Raw genomic sequence first — 22,510 nt, forward strand, 5'->3', positions numbered from 1 at the left:
CAGATCAGGGAAGCCCTTCTCCAGGATGGCCAAGCTACGGTCACTGGACTGCTCGGCTATCTCATGAACATCTCAATGGCACAGGCTCTAACCCGTGTCTGTGTCCCCAGCGTCTGGCCTGGAGCCTGACCCACAGCCAGCAGTCCACACGGGACCCTGTGCCGCGCTGGCCTGATGCGGGCAGGAGCAAGCTGCTGCCCCCATACAAGACCCCTGTCCCAGCTGGCTGCTTTCTTGCAGAGTTTGACCATGGAGCCTTTTTTTCTTTTCTAATTCCAGCCTGGTCATTATGGTCACTGAAGCCCCTGACACTTACCGGGTCTCCATCTTTCCCTCTTCCGGGGGGCCCAGGAACCCCGGGGGAACCAGGATCGCCCCTGGGGCCGGCTGGCCCTGGGCTCCCTTCTTCTCCCGCTGCTCCCTGGAAAGAGAAGTGGACAGTGTCCAAGATCAATGACATGCAGAGAGTAAGTTTTTCAATGGAGAACCAATCTAAAGGGAGGGCTTCCCTGGTGGCTCGGTGGTAATGAAACTGCCTGCCAATGCAGCAGCGGAGGGTTCAATCCCTGGGTCAGGAAGATCCCCTAGAGTAGGAAATGGCAACCCACTCCAGTATTGTTGCTTGGGAAATTCCATGGACAGAGGAGCCTGGCAAGGTACAGTGCATGGAGCTGCAAGAGTCAGACATGCCTTAGTGACTAACCCACCACCACCACCTGAAAGGGGCAGGTGGGCTTCCTGGTGATGCCCTGTTTCAGAAAGCCCAACCCTTCTGAAGGCATAGAGGACAAGCTGTATAACATGACCCCCAAATTCATATGCCAAAGCCCTTAACTCTAGCACTTCAATGTAGAAATAGGGTCTCTGCAGGTGTAATTAGTTAAGAGGTGCTGATACTGGAGTAGCATGGAGCCTAACCCCAAAAGAACTGCTGTCCTCATGATAAAGGGAAATTTGGTCTCAGGCCTGTGTAGAGGGAAGTCCACGTGATGACACGGAGAGACGACAGCCATCAATAATCCAAGGAGAGGGGCCTGGAAGACATCCTTCTCTCACAGCCCCCAGGAGGAACCAGCCCTTCTGACACCTTGATTTAGGACTTCCCGACACATGGCACATCTCTGTGGTTTAAGGCACCTGTTTGTGATACTCTTGTTACAGTGGCCTTAGCAAACTATACAGCGTGGAACGTGGGCCTGGGAAGGACACTAGTAGTTTTCTAGTCCAACCTTCCACCCACTGCAGGAAGCCATCAGGTGTGCCTCTTTCAGGCAGTCCTCCCATTTCTGCTTGGACTCCTTTGAGAGCACAGAGCTCACCACCTCCCCAGGCTGTTCATCTCCTTATTGGGTAGTTCCATTAGACACTGTGTCTTTATATTCAGCCAAGACAGTCCTCTCTGAAATCCTCCAGAGGTTTCACTTCAAACTTGAGGCAATGCAGACAAAATCCAATTCCTCTTCACACGACAGGCCTTCAGTGACATGAGCACTGCTTGGGGATCCAAAGTGCAGAGAGAGAGAGGGAGCCAGGATCTGATGAGGGAGGGAGCTGGGCTTGGAGTTTGCTCCCCATTTCTGACCACAAGCCAGGAGCCCTGTGCAGCCCCAGCTGTGGAACGCTGCAGGGAGGGGACCACGTGGGCCACAGGAAGCCCCTTTCTGGGCAGGGCTCTCTTGGACCTAAGCTGTAACCTGCACCAGACATTCCTGATGCAGAAGTGAGGGGAGGTACCATGTCCCACGGAGGACAAAGCAAAGGATGGAGAGGACCTCTCTCCAGGCACAGGGCAGGATAAGCTTCTGCAAGTCTCAGGCCACCACTAGACAGTCAGAAAGAAGAGCAGGTCCTGCTGTCAGGGATTTTTACCACTTTGTACAGCACCAGAGGGAAGTCCCCTTTCACATGCATGCTTCTGCTCATCCGAGCAGAGGTGTCTGGCTCCCTCTAGCGGCTGAAAAAACCAACTGCTGTTGCTGTTTAGTCACTAGTGAAAGTGAAAGTTGCTCAGTCTTGTCCAACTCTCTGTCATCCCATGGACTGTATAGTCCATGGAATTCTCCAGGCCAGAATACTGGAGTGGGTTGCCGTTTCCTTCTTCAGGGGATCTTCACCCAGGGATCGAACCCGGGTCTCCCGCATTGCACGCGGATTCTTTACCAGCTGAGCCACAAGGGAAGCCCTAAGTCATGTCTTTTTAAGTCACGACTCTTAGTGACCCCGGGGACTGTAGCCTGCCAGGCTCCTCTGTCCATGCGATCTCCCAGGCAAGAATACTCGAGTGGGTTGCCATTTACTTTTCCAGGGCATCTTCCTGAACCAGGGATTGAAGTCGAGTCTCCCACCTGGGAAACCCCAGACATTCTCATCTTTGCTCAACTAGTCCTCAACATTCCCTTCTAACTAACCCTCTTCTAAGCGCCTTCTAAGCTGTCATTGCCCTTGTGTTCCAGAACAGAGCCCTATCCTTTGCACGTGGTATAATCAAAGCAAAACAGATGGGCCAGGTGTTTTTTTTTTTCCCTCCCTCACTTAAGGAGATTTTCCACAATCATTTTTCTTCATAGCAAATCACTCCTTCTCCGAGGTATGCATTTAAAAACTGAGCCTTCTCATCAAAATGTAAAAGTCTCTTATCTGTACTTGTTACAACATTTTGCCAAAATAGAAAAGATAAAATGGTCACACCTTCCAAAGGTCCCAGGTGAAGTGGACCTGAAGGAATTTGCATTGGTAAGGTCAGAGATGGGAGAGCTGGGTAGGGGTTGGCTGCAGAGGATGCATCAGAGGTTGGGGGGGAGCACTGGGATTTCTGTCTCTGGATGAGAAGCTTCCGCTGAGGGCTCAGGACAGCAAGCCCCCTCTCCCCTCACCACCTGCTCTCTGCTGCATGTCAGGGCCTCAGCTCCTCCTCGCCACCTGTGCGGCCCTGCGGTCTGAGTGGGCTCAGCACAAGCCCGAAACCTGGGCTCCTCAGCCCTGACACTGCTGACGCTCGTGGGGCCCGGTCTGTGCTGAGAAGGGGCGCCATCCTGTGGGTGTTTAGAATCCCCGTCTCCACCCACAAGATGCCAGAAGTCGGAGTAAACATGGGAGACACGTGCTAGAATGCGAGGTCAGGACGTGTCACCTGGGATTCCAAAAGGCCGGGAAGCCTACCCCTCTGCCCTCGGGGTATTGGCGTTTTGGGGGGGACACCGTGTCTCTCTGCTTCCTAATGAATAAAGCTCTTTCTCATAGCCCGGCAAGGTTTAATTGCACACGTGATAGTGTAGGGTGGCTATGCTGGGGCACTGAATTGAGAGAAAGGGGGGCTTGGGAGGCAGACCGAGCAGCTCTGCGGCTCAGCAGCTACGGGACGCAGGACGGTTGAATTAATCTCTCAGAGCTTCTGTCTACACCTCTGTCGGGCGGGGCCCCATCTGACCCCACGTCTGTGGCGAGGGTTAGGGGAGACAACTTCAGAGGAGCCCTCGGCCTCCTGGGTCCTGAAGCGGGCCTGAGCGGGGCGGGCTCCTTTCCTGCCTCCTAAAAGCTGAGAACCACCGTGGAGGGTGGAGACCACACTGCATCTTACCTTCTCACCGCGCTCCCCATCTTTCCCAGGGGGGCCTCTGGAGCCAGGGGGACCCTGGAGAAAGAAAGGTGATTGACAAGGTCAAGTTCAAGAGAGCCCAGGGTGCTCAGAGAAGAGCAATGGGGTCCCTTCTGGTCACCATGTGCCTCAGTCTCCTCCTGAGTAAAACGGGGCCACTTCTGACACTCGCCTCCCAGGGTCGTGAGGCGTCAGTGAGTGTGAAGGACTTACAACAGTGCCTGGCACACACACACGCCCACATCTGTCCTCTAAGCCACTGTGATTATTAACAGAAAAGATGGTGACTGAACAGGACTGGACTCAACCTATCTCAGGAGCACAATTCTCCAGTGCCCTTCACTGGATTCCACTGGATGCTTTGTTGCACAATTGAAATTGCCATCAACATCCAGGGTAGCTCTTAACGCTGGTCCACAAGCAGACCGCAGGGCCCCCACGGGGTGGCTGCCTCCATAGGTCAAGTGCAGTGGGGCACGAAGGTGAACCTACATAGCCCACGCACTCCAGGCTGAAGATGAAAAAGCTGAGGCCTCAGAAGCCCCCTGCAGAGGCCTGGCAGCCAGAGAGCTATGGCTAGGACCCAGCAACCTGACAGTCAGGGCCTCTCCCACTCCTACAGCTTCATCCTGCTTCCTCCAAGGCCAGCTGTGACGCTGATCCCAGCATCAGTGCTGCTCACAGCTTTCTGCCACCAGCAGTTTCCTTTACCACCCGGAGATCTCCTGAGTTACCGAGAACCTCAGATCGTAACTTTGTAGGCAGCTTTTCTGGGACCTCAATTTCTCCATCTGTGAAATGGGAGCAGGGATGCCTACACCCTGAGTTCTGTTGTGGATGATACATGAGTTAACTAGGGGGATGGGCATCGTGGATCCAACCAGTGCTGGTGTCCCTGCCCTCCCCACCCACCCCAGTTACTCACCACACTTCCTGGGGGGCCGCTGGGGCCAGGGGGACCTACAAGTCCAGGAGCTCCCTATAGAGAGACAGAAGAAGGTTAGAAAGCCCCAAGGAATTGATTACAAGCAGCTCCCCCAGTGTTTCTCCAAACTTGCCTCCTATTCAACTCTCCCTGATTTGCTCAAAATACTTCTAAATGACATTCCCTCCACTGGAAGGATGACCCTCCTGTCCAGGGGGTCATAAGGGTCCAAGTGGCCAAGCCTCAAAGGAGTTGGATTCCAGCACAGAGAGGGGTGACAGGAGGCCAAGAGGACTCCAGGACGACCCTTAAGGCCACAGCACGGAGGTGGCAGAGGAGGAGGAGTGGGTATTGGGAGGGCAGAGAGGAAGGTCAAGTGCTGTCAAGCACATGTCTCAGGTGGGGTGTGGCCTCTAGCTTCAGAGCATGGGGGAATGGAAACCCTGAAAATGGACCAAAATCTGCAGATCTGAGCTATGGAGACACGTTCTGGTATAATGTAAGTTGACTGTAAGGGTGTGAACTAGCATTGGAGACGAGAGGGAGGACCCGGTGATGAGGTCACGGGGTGGACAGGAGGCGCCCAGGGCCCGGCCAGCCCTCCAGTGTGGACGGCACTTTCCCAGCCCCCTCCTATGGGTCCCAGGAGGCAGGTGGCGAGGAAGGACTCACGGGGTTCCCAGCTGCTCCGGGTGTTCCCTGAGCACCTTCTTGTCCCTTGGCACCCTGCATGAGAAACAAAAAGGAAGTGAGATGCCTCCTGCAACACCTCCGGCCCCATGCAGCGACGTGGGGGCACCTCTGTCATCAGAATCAGGTGATCCAAACTCAAAGGACAGGATTCCCTGGACTCAGAGATAAAGATTCCGCCTGCCAAAGCAGGAGATGCAGGTTCGATCCCTGCATCGGGAAGATTTGCTGGAGAAGGGCATGGCAACCCACTTCAGTATTCTTGCCTGGAGAATTCTATGGACAGAGGAGCCTGGTGGGCTATACAGTCTACGGGGTCACAGAGTCGGACACGACACAGCAACTAAACCACCACGACCAAACTGAAAGGACAGGGAGCAGGTTTACAGGTGCAGAGATCACAGCGCCAGGTTCCCTAAACTTCTTCTGTCTTCACTACCCCCAGGACACAGGCAGCAGCCCCACCCTTCATCCTGACATATACGAGGCACAGAGGGACAGGCCTATCCAGGCGCACACAGGCAGCCGGGGGCCCCTGGGATCTGAGCCCAGACAGGCCACTCAGAACACGCGAAACACTGCCCAGCACAGAGCCAGTTAAGAAGCCAATCAAAATGCCAACACACTCTCGGTGTCCTTTAAACTGGAGTTGGAGACTTCCTGCATCTGAAAAGCCTCCGGGAGCCAGGATCGCCTGGATTTTAAGAGTTGTTGGGGGAAGGGGGTGCAGCAGGTTACCAGCTCTGCTAAACCCACACTTCAGTGACGGAGAAATGACATCCTGGGCTCCAGGAGAAATGACAGGGGCTGCGTTTGAGGGTTTTCTGGGAGAACCTCTCTCTCCAGGCCCTGGACTCAGTCCTAGCAGCGCCTGTTGCGGGGCCCCCTGGTGGACAGTCCTAGAATGACAGGCTGGAGGGGCCGGCCGGGGCGCAAGGGCTAGCGCGAATTTCTGCTCCAGGAGCCCACGGAGAACAGATGGTTCTCTTACCGGTGGTCCAACGGGTCCCCGAGGCCCCAGTTCTCCAGGATGACCTGGCGATCCCTGCAATGAAACCACCCGTCAGCGGACGAGGTCACACCCTTGCTCTGGGGAGGCATGAACACAGGCAATGAGAAGGAATTGAGATCCACAGAGAGGCGTCCTTGAGCCCCTGAGGGAGGAGGAAAGAGCTACATTCAGCTCAGCAGGGCTCCTGTGTGCAGTTCAGACAGGCCCTTAGGTGTCCCGTCTCAGGCAAGCAGACGCACAGGGTGAGGGGTGCGGGGCAGGGTGTGGGGCAGGAATGAGGGGCAGGGGTGCGGGCAAGGGTGAGGGACAGGGGTGAGGGGAGGGGTGCGGGGAGGGGTGAGAGGAGGTGTGAGGGGAGGGGTAAGGGGAGGGGTGAGGGGCAGGGGTGTGGGGAGGGGTGAGGGGCAGGGGTGAGGGGAGGGGTGAGGGGAAGGGTGCGGGCAGGGGTGAGGGGGAAGGGTGAGGGCAGGTTGTGAGAGAAGGGGTGCGGGCAGGGGTGAGGGGAAGGGTGAGGGCAGGGGTGAGTGGCTGGGGTGCGGGAGGGGTGCGGGGCACAGGGCAGAGAGCACTCACTGGCTTCCCAGGCGCGCCGGGATCGCCCTTCTCTCCCCTGGGCCCTGGTTCTCCCTGTTGGCGGAGGAGCACAGAGTAAGCCAGCTGCGTCCGGCCCACCCTCGGGTTGTCTGCAGGTGCCTTCCGGGCCTGTGCAGGCACCTTGCGCTGGAGGAGAACCCGGCAGAAGCCGGCACCGCCGTGTGCAGTTTCCGTGCTCCTTTCTCCACCGCGACCTTGCCCCCAAGGCTCCTGCCGCCCCCCACCGCCCAAGCCCATCACTGGTCCCTGAGTTAGCTTCCGCACAGCCTGGGCTGCGGCCCCGCTCCCCCTGCACCAGCCGCTGATGGAATGTGCACGCTCTACCCCAGAGAGCCCGGGTTCAGTGAGGCCGCCCAGACAACGAGGCTTTCAACAGAGGCAAGCTCCCTTCTCCTTCCAGAATCTCCATCTCCCACCAGCTCAGAAGAACACACTCTGGCTCCATTCCTCAGACAACATCCTTGCCTCTAACTTGCATTCCCCCTAGAAAATGTCCCATGGTGGAAATTTGCAAAAGCGTTTTGTCTGGTCCTCAAGTCACTGGAGACACGACCCGTAAAGATGGAAGGGCTGATGGGATGGATTTGGGGGACACAGAGGGAAGGAGCGGTGCACACTTGCTGTCAGCAGGGAAAGGGACCATGGGGGTCGGGTCAGGAGAGGGATCCTGAGGCTCTCGGATAAGACTCTCATGGCGTTCCTCCCCGGGGCCTGAGAGCCAGGAGCAGACTTCACCATGGGGGTGCTCAGCAGGCGCCCGTCAACAGCTGTTGAATGCTGAACATGGGAGCCTCCTTCTCCTCCATTGCCCCTCGTGGTGATGCCAGCCCAGACAGATGCCCGCTCTGGGCTCAGCAACTGCAGGACACTGGCTAGGCCTCCTGGAACCCTCTGCAGGCGGAGGGGGTGGGTCAGGCTGCTCTTCCAGGGAGTGGCTTCTAAACCAGTTACAAAGCCCCCCCATAAGCTCTCACCTGTAATGTGTCCCAGCCTGAGACTGCCTGTCCCTCCATCCTCCAGACAAGGAGCGGGTTCACGCTCCTCTCTGACATCAGACCCGCACACCAGCTAACAGCCCCTGTTCTGTTCTCCACTGTCATCACCACGCTGCCTCGCGGCCTCCCCAGCTGGGGTCCCCGACATCCCCAGCAGGCTTCTTGTTCCTGCAACAGGAGTTGGGGCTCTCTTTCCCTCCTCCCCTTTCTAGTCACCTTCTTAATTATGCTGCAAACCTTGTGCATATACGCATGCTAAGTCGCTTCAGTCATGTCTGACTGTGACCTCGTGGACTATAGCCCGCCAGGCTCCTCTGTCCAAGGGACCTGGCTGCCCCTCCAAATCTCCCGGCCCCCGCTGTGTGCAGGGACTGGAAGGCAGACTGCTGAGGTGAGCAGGGAGAAGTCAAACAGAACAACGGCTTCCAAAACCAGCAATACAAACACGGTTACCACAGCAACGCGGCAGCCCCAGAGGGATTCATGCAGTAATCCCCAATGAATCTTTTTCTCCCGTGGACACAATTTCCTTGCTTTGCATCTGTAAGTGGCTTCCTGGTTTCTGCAGAGCTCAAACCCTGCCGGAAGGTGTCCCCCATCCCCGAGATTCAAAGGGGAGGCTGGGCAGACCTATGGCCCCTCTCAGTCCCTTCTCATGGGAACACCTCAGACATCATCTTTTACGGATGGAGCAATTCCTTTACACAGAGGCTGGATGTATAGGTTTGCCACAAGCTTTAGGGACTCAGGGTAGGCAAGAGGGAGGAGTCCCAGAGGATGAAGGGCTGAAGCATCGTGTAGGGGGACATGGTTCTGGAAGAGGGAGGTGGCGGGCCAGCGTGACGGAGCAGCAAACCTCGGCACCGGCGGGACAGCAGCTGGGCCAGAGCCTTATGGCCGACAGCTACCTCCCGATTCCTGACTCCAGGAAGGCCCTGGGCAAGGTGCTTCGCTCCTCGAGCCTCAGGCCATCATCTGTGACCTGGGCACAGGGCCGGTCGGAGCGCTGCCTGCCCTGCACCCGCCACATTCAAGGCTCTCCTGCTCTGTCCCTCCGAGCCCTTCCTTCAAGGGAGGAGACACAGCCAGAGCCCCGCCTGCTCTCCCCTCAGCATCCTCTGACACTCCTGTGGTCCCCTGCCTCCCCCCACCACCCAGGGACGGCCCCCCCGCCCTCGTTTCCTCCCCGTTCCTCCCCCAAAGCAGCTCAAAGTCCTCCCTCTCCTTCCGCGATAATTTCAGCACCGACTCAAGTCTCTGCTCTGTTCTTTTCCATCACATCCAGGATTGCTTTAGCTAGCGGCGATGTGGAGATGGTCCTCTCCTGAGCCTCTTGGCCACCGCACGTGGTGCAGTCGGCCAAGTCCCAACCACAGGAGCGAACCAACAAAGGAGGCGAGCTTGGTGACGTCAGAGACCCTGAACACACTCGTTTTCACAGAAGCCCCTCAAGAAGGAGGAGGGAAAGGCTTCTGGGGGCTGCGGCCACGCTGACTGTCCTTTTCCATCAGGTGCTTCCGTCTTCAGGAAAAGTCACGCCCTCTCCCGCCAGCACCTCCCCAAGCAGGCTCAGTCCCCACCATCCCCTGAACGGCCCCTCTCAGACTTGGCCCCCAAGACTCCCAGGCCAGCCCCCTCTCTGCAGGGCACCCCCTGACCTGCCCCCTCTGCCCTTTCACCTTCTGCCGCTCACAGGGCTCTGTCGTGCTTGGAACAACCAGCTAGCCTGTGCAGGGAGGGGTCACTTTACCCAAAGAGAGGGGTGGCCTTCGCCCTCAGCTACTGGGAGGCCACCTCCTGGCCCCTGACCTTGGAGGTCCCATCTGCCTCTGGAGCTGGTCCCTTGCCCGGCCTGCTCCCCGCCGGCTGCCAGAAGAAGGTTGGGAACCCAGAGGCCTGACAGCGGCTGACAGGTCAGAGCCGAGAGTCAGGACACAGTCCTGCACCCCACACCCCCCAGAGCACCCAGGGACATCACGAGCCAGGCCGGGGGGCACCGGGCAGCAACAAGGCGCCGCTGCTACTTACGGGCATTCTCGGGTGTGGTGTGAACAGGGACGTCTGCAAAGGAGACCACAGAAACGAGACAGACGTGAGTGGACATCAGCAACCTGCCTCTGACAGACTTACCGGTGGAAGAATGCAGCCTCAGGGGCTCCTTTAAGGATGATTTTCAACAGAATCACACATTCCTTTTAAAGCACTTGCCCTCCATATGAGGCAGTCCCCTGCCTCAGCTACTAACTGACCAATCCCTACGTGCCCAGATAAGGCCAGTTCCTGGCCACCCCACCCCGAAATTGATTAAAACATAGAATACCAAGGTTGGAAAGAAACATTCAAGTGAAAAAAAAATGCAAACTATGCTCACATATTTATATAGCCTTTGTTTTTTTTATTAGTATTTATTATGTACTAGAAACTACAAAATGTACCTTATATATTTCAGTCAATTTTCACTACAAATGTACAAGACACAGCTCCATGTAACATTTTTTTTTTCTTAACAGATGAGAAGATGGAGTCTTTTTCACATTAAATAACATGTTTAAGATCATAATGCTGGTGAGCAGCACAGGTGGGATTCAAACCCACTCTTTTCTTCCGGCTCCAAAGCCCCTGCTCTTACGACTGAACCCCAACTCACAATACCCACTCTGGGACCTGCAAAGGGTGGAGGTGTGAGTCTTGGGTGTATATCCATGTTGCAGTCTCACCCTGGACAAACTGCTTCCTGTCTCTGACCTTCATCCCCACATGCAACAGGTGGGCATGGAGGCCAGTGTCTAGCCAGTGTTCTGATCAACAGTAACCGTGCTTGCTGAATGAACTAAATCAATAAGCACAAGACGGCTCTTACAGAAGCTCATGCACTTTCTGGATCACGAGACCGGGGATGGGTCTGGCTGCTGGCAGACTCCCTTAAAAAGATGCTTATAACTAAGTGGTCAGTGTGCAGGAGGAGAAAGGATTACAAGCAGAGTAACTTACAGTGCCAGGTAATCCAGGGGGCCCCGGTGGACCCACTTCACCCTAGATGAAGAAATGGAAACAGCGGTAAAGAATCCACCTGCCAATCCAGGAGATGTAAGAGACGTGGGTTTGATCCCTGGGTCGGGAAGATTCCCTGGAGGAGGGCATGGCAACCCACTGCAGTATTCCTGCCTGGAGAATCCCATGAACAGAGGAGCCTGGCGGGCTACAGCCCATGGGGTCGCAAAGAGTCGGACATGACTGAGCACACTCACACACAGCCCTGTTTATCCTGGGATACCCTTCCTAAGAAGACAAATTCACCCAGTCTGCCTCTACTGCAATTGATAGACATATAGATACAAGCTATAAAATATTTCAAACATACCAGAACTCTGTTCTGAGAAACATCTATGCTGCCATGTGTAGCTGTAGGTCGTTTATACCACTCTACACTATTCCATGGTGCACATGGAGATAAAGTGACCATCCTCCCGTTGACAACAATGATGTGATTTCCCACCCGCTGCAGCCAACGTCCCCACACTGAGTCCTGGAGCCCACGCTTGAGCCCGAGAGGCTCCTCTGGACCCTGGCCTGCCCTCCTCGGAGGGCTCAGGCTCTTCTCAGGGGCCTGAGGGGTGAGTGTTACATTCCTGTGAATGGCACAGGCTTGGGAGTCAACTCACCTGAGCTTGAAACCTAACTCTACCATTTTATACATTATTTTACTTCTGTTGGCGTGTTTTCCTCTGTGCAAAATAATGGTAACGGTACACACAGCTCACAGTGTCCTCTGGGGACTGAGTGAGACCTTCAGCAGGGTCCCGATGAGGAGGAAATTGTTATTCCATTTGCCTCGAGGAAAGGAGGTCACTGGGCCACTCCATCAGGAGGAACGGTACCCAAAACCCTTCATTCCATGTGAGTCATGATGGTGTCAGGACATGGATATCTCTGCCCACGTGTGTCTGAGCAGCCCAGGGTCCACACATGCAGGCCTGGGTCCACACGTGGTTATTAGTGGACAAATGAATGAATAAAGCTAACTGAGAGATGGGCTAGGCTTCTCTTATTAATTGTGACAACAATAAGATGATAATGAAAAGTAGTTACATGATAAAGCATAATGGAAAAGAATATTTTAAAAAATGTCTACACGTATATAACTGAGTTACTCTGCTGTACAGCAGAGATTGGCACCACGTTGTAAATCAACCATACCTCAATTAAATTTTTTTTAAGTGGTTACATTGTTTTCTAGGATTGTTTCTATGGTTATACAGGATTTAATCCCAGGTTTCAGCTCACTTTTCTATGTGCGTTAATTCCCTTCATCTGCACTGAAATGCCTGTAACAGAGATGCTTTATGTGTGCCCCCATTCCATGGATAAGCAAACTGAAGCAGAGGCACACTCGGGCCCCTGCCCAAAGTCACACACACAGCAGCTGGTACAGCCTGGTGGTAAACTCTGAGCCCAAGCCCTTAACTACTGGGAGGCATTCCCCTGACCATGTTGCAGAAGCTTCAGAGAAAATACAGCACCTTGTCCAGTGCTGAGTTCACCCAGTTCTCCTCTTGACACTGTTGACCACACGTTCCAGAACCAATCTCATCCAGACCATCCAAGTTCAGTGTTTCCCAGTGCAATGCACGTGTGAGCAAGCTCGGTCTGTCATGTCCGACTCTGTCACCCCATGGACTGCAGCCCATCAGGCTCCTCTGTCCATGGGGTTCTCCAGGCAAGGACACTGGAGTGGGATGCCATGTCCTCCTCCAGGGGATCTTCCCGAGCCAGTGATTGAACCCACGTCTCCAGCATTGGCAGGCGGGTTCTTTACCATTAGCATGACAGTGCAAGGTATGAACAGACATAAACAAGAAGAGGGTTGGAGAAGAGATGTGTCTCCAACCCCGAGGGCCTCAAGACCACCTTTCTGGAAGAGCCTCGCCCGCCCTCAGTGCTGTGGGGTGAGCTGGCGGGGCAGAGCCCATGCAGCTCTCTGACTTGGAGAAAGATGCTTGCCCGGAGAAGGGTCTGTGAGCTCTGGAGTCAATGGGGCTGGCGTGGGCTCCCAGCCCCACTTCTCCGCAGTTGAAGTGTCTCACCCCAGCTGACACAGGGGCGTTATCACCCTCCTCTCAGAGATGCCCTGGGGTCAAAAGGCTCTCAGTGTGGGGTGGGGAGGAAGCGGACCAGACCACTGAGGAATGGATGCTCAGGCACGGCCAGCAGGGGGCAATGTTGCTTCAGTGTCATTTGAGATTTTTTTTTTTTAACCTAGAATTGTCCATGATGACATATTTCTCTAGAGGCAAAGAAAAGCAGGCCAGATTCTTCGGAAGCTTGAATGCGACTCTGCTGTGGCCCCGGCAATTCTGCCAAAGCAATAAAAGGGGCTTAATGGCCTCGCCGAGTCCTCTGCATCTTGGAAATGAGTTTCTCAAATAGAAATTGCTTTTCTGAGAAGTCCGGGAGAGCGGTGGGCCTGAACGGCTTATCCGCCAAAGCCCTTTCCATTGCAGAATCTCTATTTATAGATCGCAGGTCCGTTCAGAACAAAGACCTCGGCCCTCAGCCTGGGAGCGGGGATGAGGGACGCTGAGCAGGATCGTGGGCAGGAGAGTGGGACACTGGAGGGTGCAGAGCTCCAACTGGGAGAACCAGGTGGCCCCCCGGGCAGCAGAGGGGGGATCGCAGGGCCCCGCTGGGCGTGTGAGGCTGGCCAGGCTCCCCCAGGCCAGGCCGGTGTGCCATGTGGACCTGCTCAGAGCCTGGACGCTGGGCCCAGACTGCGGTCAGGTCTCACTTCCACCGCCCTACATCCACACAGCCCTGGGAGGGCAGCCTGGCCCTTCTGTGCCTCAGTTTCCTCATCTATAAACTGGGGGTGTCACTGATAATCTGACCTGCCTCCGGATGTCACCAGGATCACCTGAGTCACTACGTGTGCCGTGCTCGCCACGACAACCCTGGCCGGTGGCGGGTCCTGCCTCCCTGGTGCTGGTTCCTGGAGGCCCACGGTTCTTAGGCTCCACCACTTTATATGAGAGACTCAGGAATCCATGGATTTCAGTTATCTCCAAGGGCTCCTGGAACCAACTGCCCGTGGATACCAGCCTATACAGGCAGCTCTGCTTTAGGCCAGCAAGGGAGACACCGGGATCAGATGGGATGCCCAGGACCACAGCGGGGAGAACCAGGACTGCCACCAGGCCAACGTAGTGACTTCAAGCATGGCAGCCCCTCCACGTGAACTACGGATGGGCAGTTGTGTGACACATGGCACCCACGACCAGGACAAGGGCAGCGGCTCCTACCTTTCCACCTCGGTCACCTTTCAGTCCTGGAAGCCCCAGTGCCCCTTTCTCTCCCTACAGAGAAAGATAAAAACCAGGAGACGTTAGAACGTGACTGAGGGTACGGCTGCCTCTTCCAGGCGAGAGCAAGGGGACCCTGGGCAAAATACTGTTTCGTCTCCCCAACCTGCCCTGCCACGGTGAGGACTGAGATCGAGGGACGTCTTGTCGGTTGTGTGAAGGGCCAAATGCTCCATTTGGTACCTGACAGCTGACACCCCCAGTCATTCCCACAAATTTCATCTGAAGCTACTCCACCCACCCTTCCAGATAGACCCCTTGGCCGCTGTCCCTTCGTTCCAGCACATGGCCCATGGGGGCCCAATCCCCTGCCTCTCCTCTTCCATAAACACTGGGGAAAATGCTCTAAGCCCAGCCTGGGTCAGCCCGTCCCTGAGCATGCAAGCCAGGACCGAGGGCTCTCTCCTCGGACACGGCGCATGGCCTCACTGGCAAGAAGCGCCCGCCACTCACCTGGTCTCCTTTCTCTCCCCTCGCACCTGGGAGTCCTGGGAAGCCTGGGAGCCCTGCCTCTCCCTGCGGAAAGAACACAGCGCCGTGATCAGTGCGTTCTCAGGAAGGAAGCTGCCCCCAGACCGCTGAAGGAGCAGGGTAATGTGGAAACAAAGCAGCGGAGAGAGGGGGGTTCTAGACGGTGTTCTGGGGGCGTCCCCAGGCGAGGGCTCACTCTGCGGCTCCCTCTCCCGGGAGGCCTTACTTCTTTCTTGTCATCTGACTCCTCGTCCCTCTGGATCAGCCACGATGTCACCTCCTGGCCACCTCTCCTGACATTCCCTGAGCCTGAGTGAGGGGCTTCCTGGGACCCCTTCTGTCACTCGCTGCGCCTGCTCTTGGCTGACAGTGGTAACCCTGGTGCCCAATACAGCAAGGGATGGACAGGACGTGCTGATGGTCACGGGGTAAATAGATGAAGGCATGACAGGCGTGTTGTGAGCTCCAGGGAGACAAGCGATACAGGTGCAGCGGATACTAACAAATGAATGCGTTGGATGAACAAACGAACAAATGAATGAACGAACAGACCTTTTCTCCAGGTCGGCCAGCCAGGCCCTGCTCCCCGACTTCACCCTGCAGATAGAATAACAGACAACCCGTCACTTACCACTCACATCTGCAGAGATGGCTGTCATCCCCAGGTGGTCCCACAGACTCAGAGCACCTGGCACCCACACCCTCGATTCTCATACAAGCAGCACTCAAGCATCACAGGCACTGAAGCCCCGAGTGCTCAGTGTTTCTGGACAGAGGCTGCCACACCCCCCCACGTGGTCTTTGCATGCACGCTCAGTCACATCCAACTCTTTGTGACCCCATGGACTGTCGCCCGCCAGGCTCCTCTGTCCACGGGATTCTCCAGGCAAGAATACTGGAGCGGGTTGTCATTCCCTCCTCCAGGGGATCTTCCTGACCCAGGGATCAAGCCTGAGTCTCTGCGTCTCCAGCATCGGTCGGCAGATTCTTTACCAATGAGCCACCCAGGAAGCTCCACACTGGCTTGACCTTTCCTCAAAAGAAACAGTTTCTGGAGGTGCCCTGACGGAGGTTACCCAGGTTGGATCCAGTGATTCTGACTCTAAACACAGTTTAGAACCACAGGGAGCCAAAATCTGAGCATCCTGGAGCTGCCCCAACTCTGAGTTCTGCTCCCCTTCAGGGGGAACTCAGACCCCAGGCCGGGTCCAGTGGTGGAGAAGCTGTTGACGAACTTGTCCGAGCTGACCAAGCAGCCCGCAGTTGTTCAGACTCCTTGGTAAAACACAGGCAGCTGGGGGTGGAGGAACTCATGGGCAGGAGAGAGGTCCATTTCCCCTCCCACGGTGTGTTGCTATAAAGGCCAGTCTCGGGTAAAATGCTGCTTAAATGTCCAAACTTATATTACGTTGGAAAGCAAGCCCTCAGCAGGGCTACACGGCTTCCGGTCGCGTGGATGGAGTCGTGTCCTCTGGCATCAGGTTTCTGACCAGCAATTCCTGGTCCTGCTGAAGTGGGGGGCGGGGAGCGCAGGACCAGAGGGGCCCACTCTCTGACCCCACCAGGCTGCTATGCTCAGCAGGTGCCTGTAAGTCACTGAGGCAAAGAGGCCTGTGCTGGGAGGAGTGGGAAGGGACTGCAACTTCTAACCAGCCACATGTCTTCAGAAACACTAACGTCTTGAATGCCAGTTTCTAACTACATCATGCATGGATGCATAGTCAGTCACTTCAGTCATGTCCTGACTCTTTGTGACCTCATGGACTGTCGCCCACCAGGCTCCTCTTTCCATGGGATTCTCCTGGCAAGAATACTGGCATGGGTTGTCATTCCCTTCCCCAGGGGGGTCTTCCCGACTAAGGGATAGAACCGGGGTCTCCTGTATTGCAGAGAGATTCTTAACCGTCTGAGCCACCAGAGAAGCTAAGTATGATCCTTAGTAAAATCTTTCTGTAGATTTCCATAAGGAAATTTGGTTTTCTTAAGTGGACACATGAATGAATGAATGAGCAGTTATGCACACATATAAAGGTTTTCCCTGCAGCTATGCCAGACTCCAGTAGTAGTGAAGGCTGTACCACATATTAAGAGAGAGAGAGAGAGAGAGAAACAAAGTAAAGAAACGAACAGCACTGTTCAGCATGAAGCACGCATTTTATCCTGAAGCTCTGGTGCCACTAGGGCCACTGGTGTCTGGGTCGGTGCATATAGAAATTCTAGATGCACTCCACTTCTCCCATCAATTCCCAGTGTTCACAAGCACAATTAGTAACAGCTGCTCTAACCGGATCTGTGCAAACACTTGCTACACAAATTGTCACTTTAAATCTGCTAGAACAGGACAACCTCTACAGTTGGAAAGGCGCTGGGTGGGGGGTGGTGCTGAGGTTGGGTAGCAAGCATTTTGAAGGACTCCTGAAGTGCCTCCTGAATCTGTGCTGTGAATCTAAGCCAGAGCACAACCCACGGAGGGCCAGGCGGCTCCTGGAATCCTCGACACGAGCCCAAGAGGGCGATGCACCCACTCATCCCGCAGCTGGTCTGTTCCGCGTGGATTCGAGACCCGCCGCCCAGGATGTGTCCACGACCTTCTTTGGAGATACTTATCTTACGAGGCATGATGTCAAAATAAAGCAACAGACCTCCTGCCAGGTCTCCTTCGCAGCTACAAAGTATGTTCTAAAAGCAATGTAACTGCAGAAATTCACAGTTTCCAACTTCCTAGAGAAAAATTTTAAATGCACTACACTACACTAGAACTTGTACAAAAACAGCAGATGAGCTGTAATAATGGACCTCTCTGAAACTTTCAGTCACTGGGGGTGAGCATAAACACAACATGTAGATGGAAAAACTAAAGACAACCCCGAGGGCACCTCAAATTCACCCCAATACTTCTGATCCATCGACTTCATCCGCACAGGGAACTCGATGGGAACAGGTTCTTCTGAAGACTGTTGAATTGAAAGTGGGAATTTATACACTGTAAGCTCAGAAGGATGAGCCAACTTACAGATGTGAGGAAACACAGCTCAAATAGGTCTGGACGACCCCACAAATCCCCCATAAAATCCAAGGAGGATTTGAGGAAACACAGCTCACAGGTCTGGCTGACTCCATAAAATCCTAGCAGTCAAAAATGAAAAGTAATAGTGACCTATGCAAACACTTTAAGTTATTTCTGGAAGATGATTGAATTTCAGCCAATCAATAAAAAACAGGAAGGTGGCTTTTGGTGTTTAAAACACCACATGATTTACCCCAGAGCAATGGAGGGACAAAACACAGCCAGTTACATATCATTACATTTCAATCACAAATATCTTTTAAAAACAGGAATGTTGAGTCTTAAAAGATGGAGAGTGCTTGTGTTTGCAAGTGACAATGAGCTGGCTCGCTGAGCCTTGAGGAATCCAGGGTTCAGGAGCTCCTAGTGGATGCTTTCCACAAGGAGTCCATCAGGCATCCTGGAGAAGGTGGGCACATGATAACCCGTGCTTGTTCTGCTCCATTTTAATTTGCTCTAAATTGTGCTCAGCTGGTAAAGAATCCGCCTGCAATGAGGGAGACCTGAGTTTGATCCCTGGGTTGGGAAGATCCCCTGGAGAAGGGAAAGGCTACCCACTCCAGCATTCTGGTCTAGAGAATTCTATGGACTGTATAGTCCATGGAATCTCAAAGAGTCAGACACGACTGAGCGACTTTCACTAAAGAATGATCACTTCTTGAAACAGCGAGGTCACAGGGAACCGAGGGTCCAGGGATTTGCCCATCAGCCTTCACTGGCCACCGAGGTGACCCGAGTCCTGCCTCCCAGGACAGCAGGGTCACCACTGGGCCGGGTCCAGACCGTACCTGTGCCCTTTACAGGCCATTAGTTATCATTCGGCCACCAGTGAGCCCTTCCTGAGGCCCTGCCACGTGCCCGCTGTGGGCTGGGGTTGGAGGGTGGTCACCAAGAGCCAGTTACAGCCCTTAACTAGTTCCTACCCTAAAATAAAGTGTGAGAGAGAGGGCCCCCATGTGAGCTTCTATCTGGGCACAGGCCCCTCCAGAAGCACAGGCGCCCTGCAAATGCACATGCCATGTACACACACACACACACAACATAGACACACACACCATGCACACACATATACACACACATACACTGTATACACACACTCACGACATACAGACCCACACACCATGCACACACACACACCTCACATACACTGCATACACACACGACATATAGACACACACACCATATACACACCCACAACACACCTCACACACACACACACCTCATACATACACACATACCCCGCAAACACACATCCACACCATATACAGACACACACACCATGTACACATCCACAACACACACGCACACCACATACACGACATACAGACACACACCCACACGACATACACACACACCAGATACACACACACACCATGTACACAGACACACACCTCACATACACACCCACACCACATACAGATGCCCACACCATGTACACACACACACACACCATATACACATGTACATACCCACCCACACACCACGTACACACCCACAGCACATATGGACAGTAATCCAAATCCAGGACTTGGGGCCCCCGCCCACAGGAGGTGCCCCCTCCACATGGCACGTGGGTCGCCTCTACTGCCCCCGAGGATCCAGTTTCCACACGTCTGCACCCCCTGGGAGCCCTGGGCTTCCTTCTGCAGGGGTCAGGTGGGAAGGGGCATTGGAAGGAGGGGAAGCTCAGGGGACAGGAGAGGGGGCACTGACTCCCTGGCCTCGCCCCTCCCAGGATGGGCTGGTCAGCAAGGCTGTCCCTCTTCCCGAGGCCAAGGCTCTCTCACGGGGGTCCTCTCCTCCAGTTACAGGGCCCTCTGCCTCCAGGAACCCCCTGCTCCTCTCCCTGGGTGTGTCGTGGTGTGGCTCTCGGTGGTCGTCAGTCCAGGGCGTGTCACCACTGACCCCGACTTGCCCCAGCCTTTCAAACAGCCCCTGTGCGATGGCCCTGGCTGTCTCCTGGCAGACCCCAGCCTACACGGCTCTGACAGCGGGGGATCACACAGAGTCCCAAACACATCGCTTAGAATAATAGGTGCAAGAGGAGGAAGGCCAAGTCCTTACCCGCGGGCCACGCTGTCCGGGCAGACCGTCCTCCCCTCTGTCTCCCGGGTCTCCCTACAAGGCAGGCAGAGGAGAGTCAACAGCAGGAGCCGGGAGTGGAGGGAAGCGACTGAGGACCAGCTCCGGGCTGGAAGGAGGAAAGCTACTCAGACTCGGGTGCTACTGAACTCCTTTAATTCTGTGAGACCGCAGTGGCCCGAAACAGCAGCTCCAACCACCTCCTAGATTCAACGGCTCTGCTTTTGATTTACAGACTCAAGTGGGTGGGAATGAGGGATTCAGAGCCGGGGAGACACTGCCTAAGTGCTTTTGAGATGACAAAATACTTGGTTAGCCCTCATCTTTTGTTTTTAAAGAGAGGAGAATGGAGAATATTTACATGACGTGTTCTTAAATTAAGTTAAATCCATATTTATTCTGTATCTTGTCATGAAAAAGCTGAGCTTCTAAGTCTGCTTACTGAAAGGGATGGTGAAAACTCCTATAACATCCAAAAGTTGCCTTGCAAGGACTGTTGATGTTTATCCTTGAGCTTCTGTATCTTTGCCATGAAAAGGTGAAGTTCACTTGTTAAACTGTTGGCTGTATGGTTTTTCAATTGTCCCTCTGAAGTGAGTAAACTGTGAACTTGCTTCCCAATTTTATGACAGTTAACCTCTGACTCCTCTTAATGATCTTACTGTTAATGAGCCCCACCTGAATATTTTTAAGTTGAAGTCTCTTATTATATAAGAGTCTCTGGAAAGGTTTTCTCCTTGCAAATAAAATAGATGCATATTTCTAATAGAATAATTTTAAAGTCCTCGGCCTCCAAATCCTCCACCAGTTACCTAGGTAGGAATAAGGGGCTCGCCTATATCTGACCTTGTATAAACATTTCCGAGCCCTGCATGGCTCAGGATCCAAATATGATCCACGGCCAAGGCACCCAACCATCACAGAGATCTCTGGCTTCTGGGTTTTGGGTTCCCTAACTCATACCAACCTTGGGTCCTGGCAGGCCTGGGAGTCCATTCAGCCCATCCTTTCCAGGCAGTCCCTGGGTGGAGAGGAAAAAAACAGACCAACATAAAAGGCATGGTTAGGGCAGTACTGCACTGAATTGCTTCTGGCCAGGAGCAGATTCTGCAGGCAGAAGCTGGTCGGCGTGGTGCCTGAGACATGCAGGACCATTCCTGGGTGCCAGCTCTCCGGGGGTGCTGTCACTGCTGTAAACTGTTAGTGGGTGAAACCATGAGGATGGGTATTCAGGAACATCTGTGGATGACAGCTAACCATGTGCTCCAGGCTTGGACAGGTTCACCTAAGAGTGGACATCACAACTATGATTTATGTCCAGAGCCTTCGCTGTGGTACCTGGAGCTCGACAGAGCTAAGCATGCCGGCATCCAGCCATCACATCTCTGCATCCCGGGGCCTCCGCCTACAGCCGCCTGTGGATCTGGGGCCCGGTGACAGGGGGCAACTGCTTGCACTGCCCAATCTGACTGTTCCCTCTGCCACCCTTTCTCCAATGTCCTGAGCCCCCATCAGTGGTGCGGGTTCCACTGGTTTCCTGTAGCCACGGCCTTTCCCCACCCACTGGCCCCACCAGACAACCAGCAGGAAGGAAATTCCTTCTGGATGAGCAGAGGCCTCCTGAGGACCATCACCTCTGATGCCCATCATGGTCACATGGTCTCAGAGGCCCAAAGCCACCCTATCACTCTGCCCTGAAGAGTGCCGGCCAAGAGGCAGGAGATTCCCAGCTTGAATCTGCACCCGCCTGTGCGGACGTTCAGGTTCGATGACCTCCACCCTCAGGACCTAAAAGGATTGAGCAGGCCTGGCTCCCTGGGTCTTGCTGACTGGGAGAGAGGAAACATGGCAAGCAGGGTGACAGGGCATGCCCTGCCACATCCTGGACCGAGTCTCCACGTCCATTACTTCCGTGGCCCCCTGGCGGTGTCCCCACAGACAAGAAGCCACACTTCAAACAGCCAAGGGCTGTCGACTGTGCCTCGGAGTTATGGAGCACAGGCAGTGGCCTGAGGAGTGGGTGCCTTGATCCGCAGCCTGGCTGGGGGTCCTTGGGGGGTGGCCCTGGGAAACAGCACACGGCAGGCACCACAGAAGGGAGGAGGAGGAGGAGGCTGGGTGCCAGGGCCCTGGTCCCTGCCAACAGGGAGGGAAGGGCACAGAGCATCACCCACTGGAAAGCAGTCTGGGCGGCCAGCGGAAGGGCCAGCCCCTCTCACAAGGAAGGACAGGAAAGGGGAGAGCGGGGAGGGGTGCCCCGGTCACTCACCGCCTGCCCGGGGGGCCCAGGCTTGCCCAGGAAGCCAATCTCTCCAGGCAGACCCTGCCAAGGGGAACCATGGAGGAACCGTTAGTCTGACCTCTTCCAAGCATCGGATCCCTTCTCCCAGCGCCTTTGCTGGCAGGAGCCTGGATCTTTAGCTCTGACGAGGGCACCCGGGGTGGACACCCCTCGGGGGCATCTGGCCATCCGTGGTGTGGGCCTTGGTGAACCAAGGAGTCGACACAGCTCCCAGGCTGGCCAGCGCGGGGCTGGGCTGGGCTGGGCTGCAGTCGGGGCCATCAGCACCTTCACTCCCCTCTGGCGGGATGGGTGGAACCACCTCTTTCTGCCCTCCACCCTCCGCTCTGCCCACGGGAACCTTCCCAGCTGCTCCTGAACTGGGGGAGGGGAGCCAACCCACCCACTGTCGAAAGACCCTGGGAAGGGCGACCCCACACTT

The 22,510-nt window shown here is 54.9% G+C and overlaps 1 protein-coding gene across 1 annotated transcript in view; it reads right to left on the reverse strand.

Moving 5' to 3' along the window:
* Window positions 1–22,510, reverse strand: part of COL22A1 (collagen type XXII alpha 1 chain) — a 219,550-nt gene that overhangs the window by 78,066 nt on the left and 118,974 nt on the right. The window contains exons 25-38 of the mRNA XM_081502987.1: window positions 22,057–22,110; window positions 20,755–20,808; window positions 19,770–19,823; window positions 15,191–15,235; window positions 14,621–14,683; window positions 14,108–14,161; window positions 10,803–10,844; window positions 9,840–9,872; window positions 6,796–6,849; window positions 6,202–6,255; window positions 5,193–5,246; window positions 4,521–4,574; window positions 3,578–3,631; window positions 317–421 (exon numbers count right to left, since the gene is read on the reverse strand). Coding sequence (XP_081359113.1) covers window positions 317–421; window positions 3,578–3,631; window positions 4,521–4,574; window positions 5,193–5,246; window positions 6,202–6,255; window positions 6,796–6,849; window positions 9,840–9,872; window positions 10,803–10,844; window positions 14,108–14,161; window positions 14,621–14,683; window positions 15,191–15,235; window positions 19,770–19,823; window positions 20,755–20,808; window positions 22,057–22,110 — 774 coding nt within the window. The remainder of the gene's footprint in view (window positions 1–316; window positions 422–3,577; window positions 3,632–4,520; window positions 4,575–5,192; window positions 5,247–6,201; window positions 6,256–6,795; window positions 6,850–9,839; window positions 9,873–10,802; window positions 10,845–14,107; window positions 14,162–14,620; window positions 14,684–15,190; window positions 15,236–19,769; window positions 19,824–20,754; window positions 20,809–22,056; window positions 22,111–22,510) is intronic.

This window comes from Giraffa tippelskirchi, chromosome 6 (assembly GCF_054371585.1).
Source record: "Giraffa tippelskirchi isolate mGirTip1 chromosome 6, T2T-mGirTip1v1.2.pri, whole genome shotgun sequence".
Classification (NCBI taxonomy): Eukaryota; Metazoa; Chordata; class Mammalia; order Artiodactyla; family Giraffidae; genus Giraffa; species Giraffa tippelskirchi.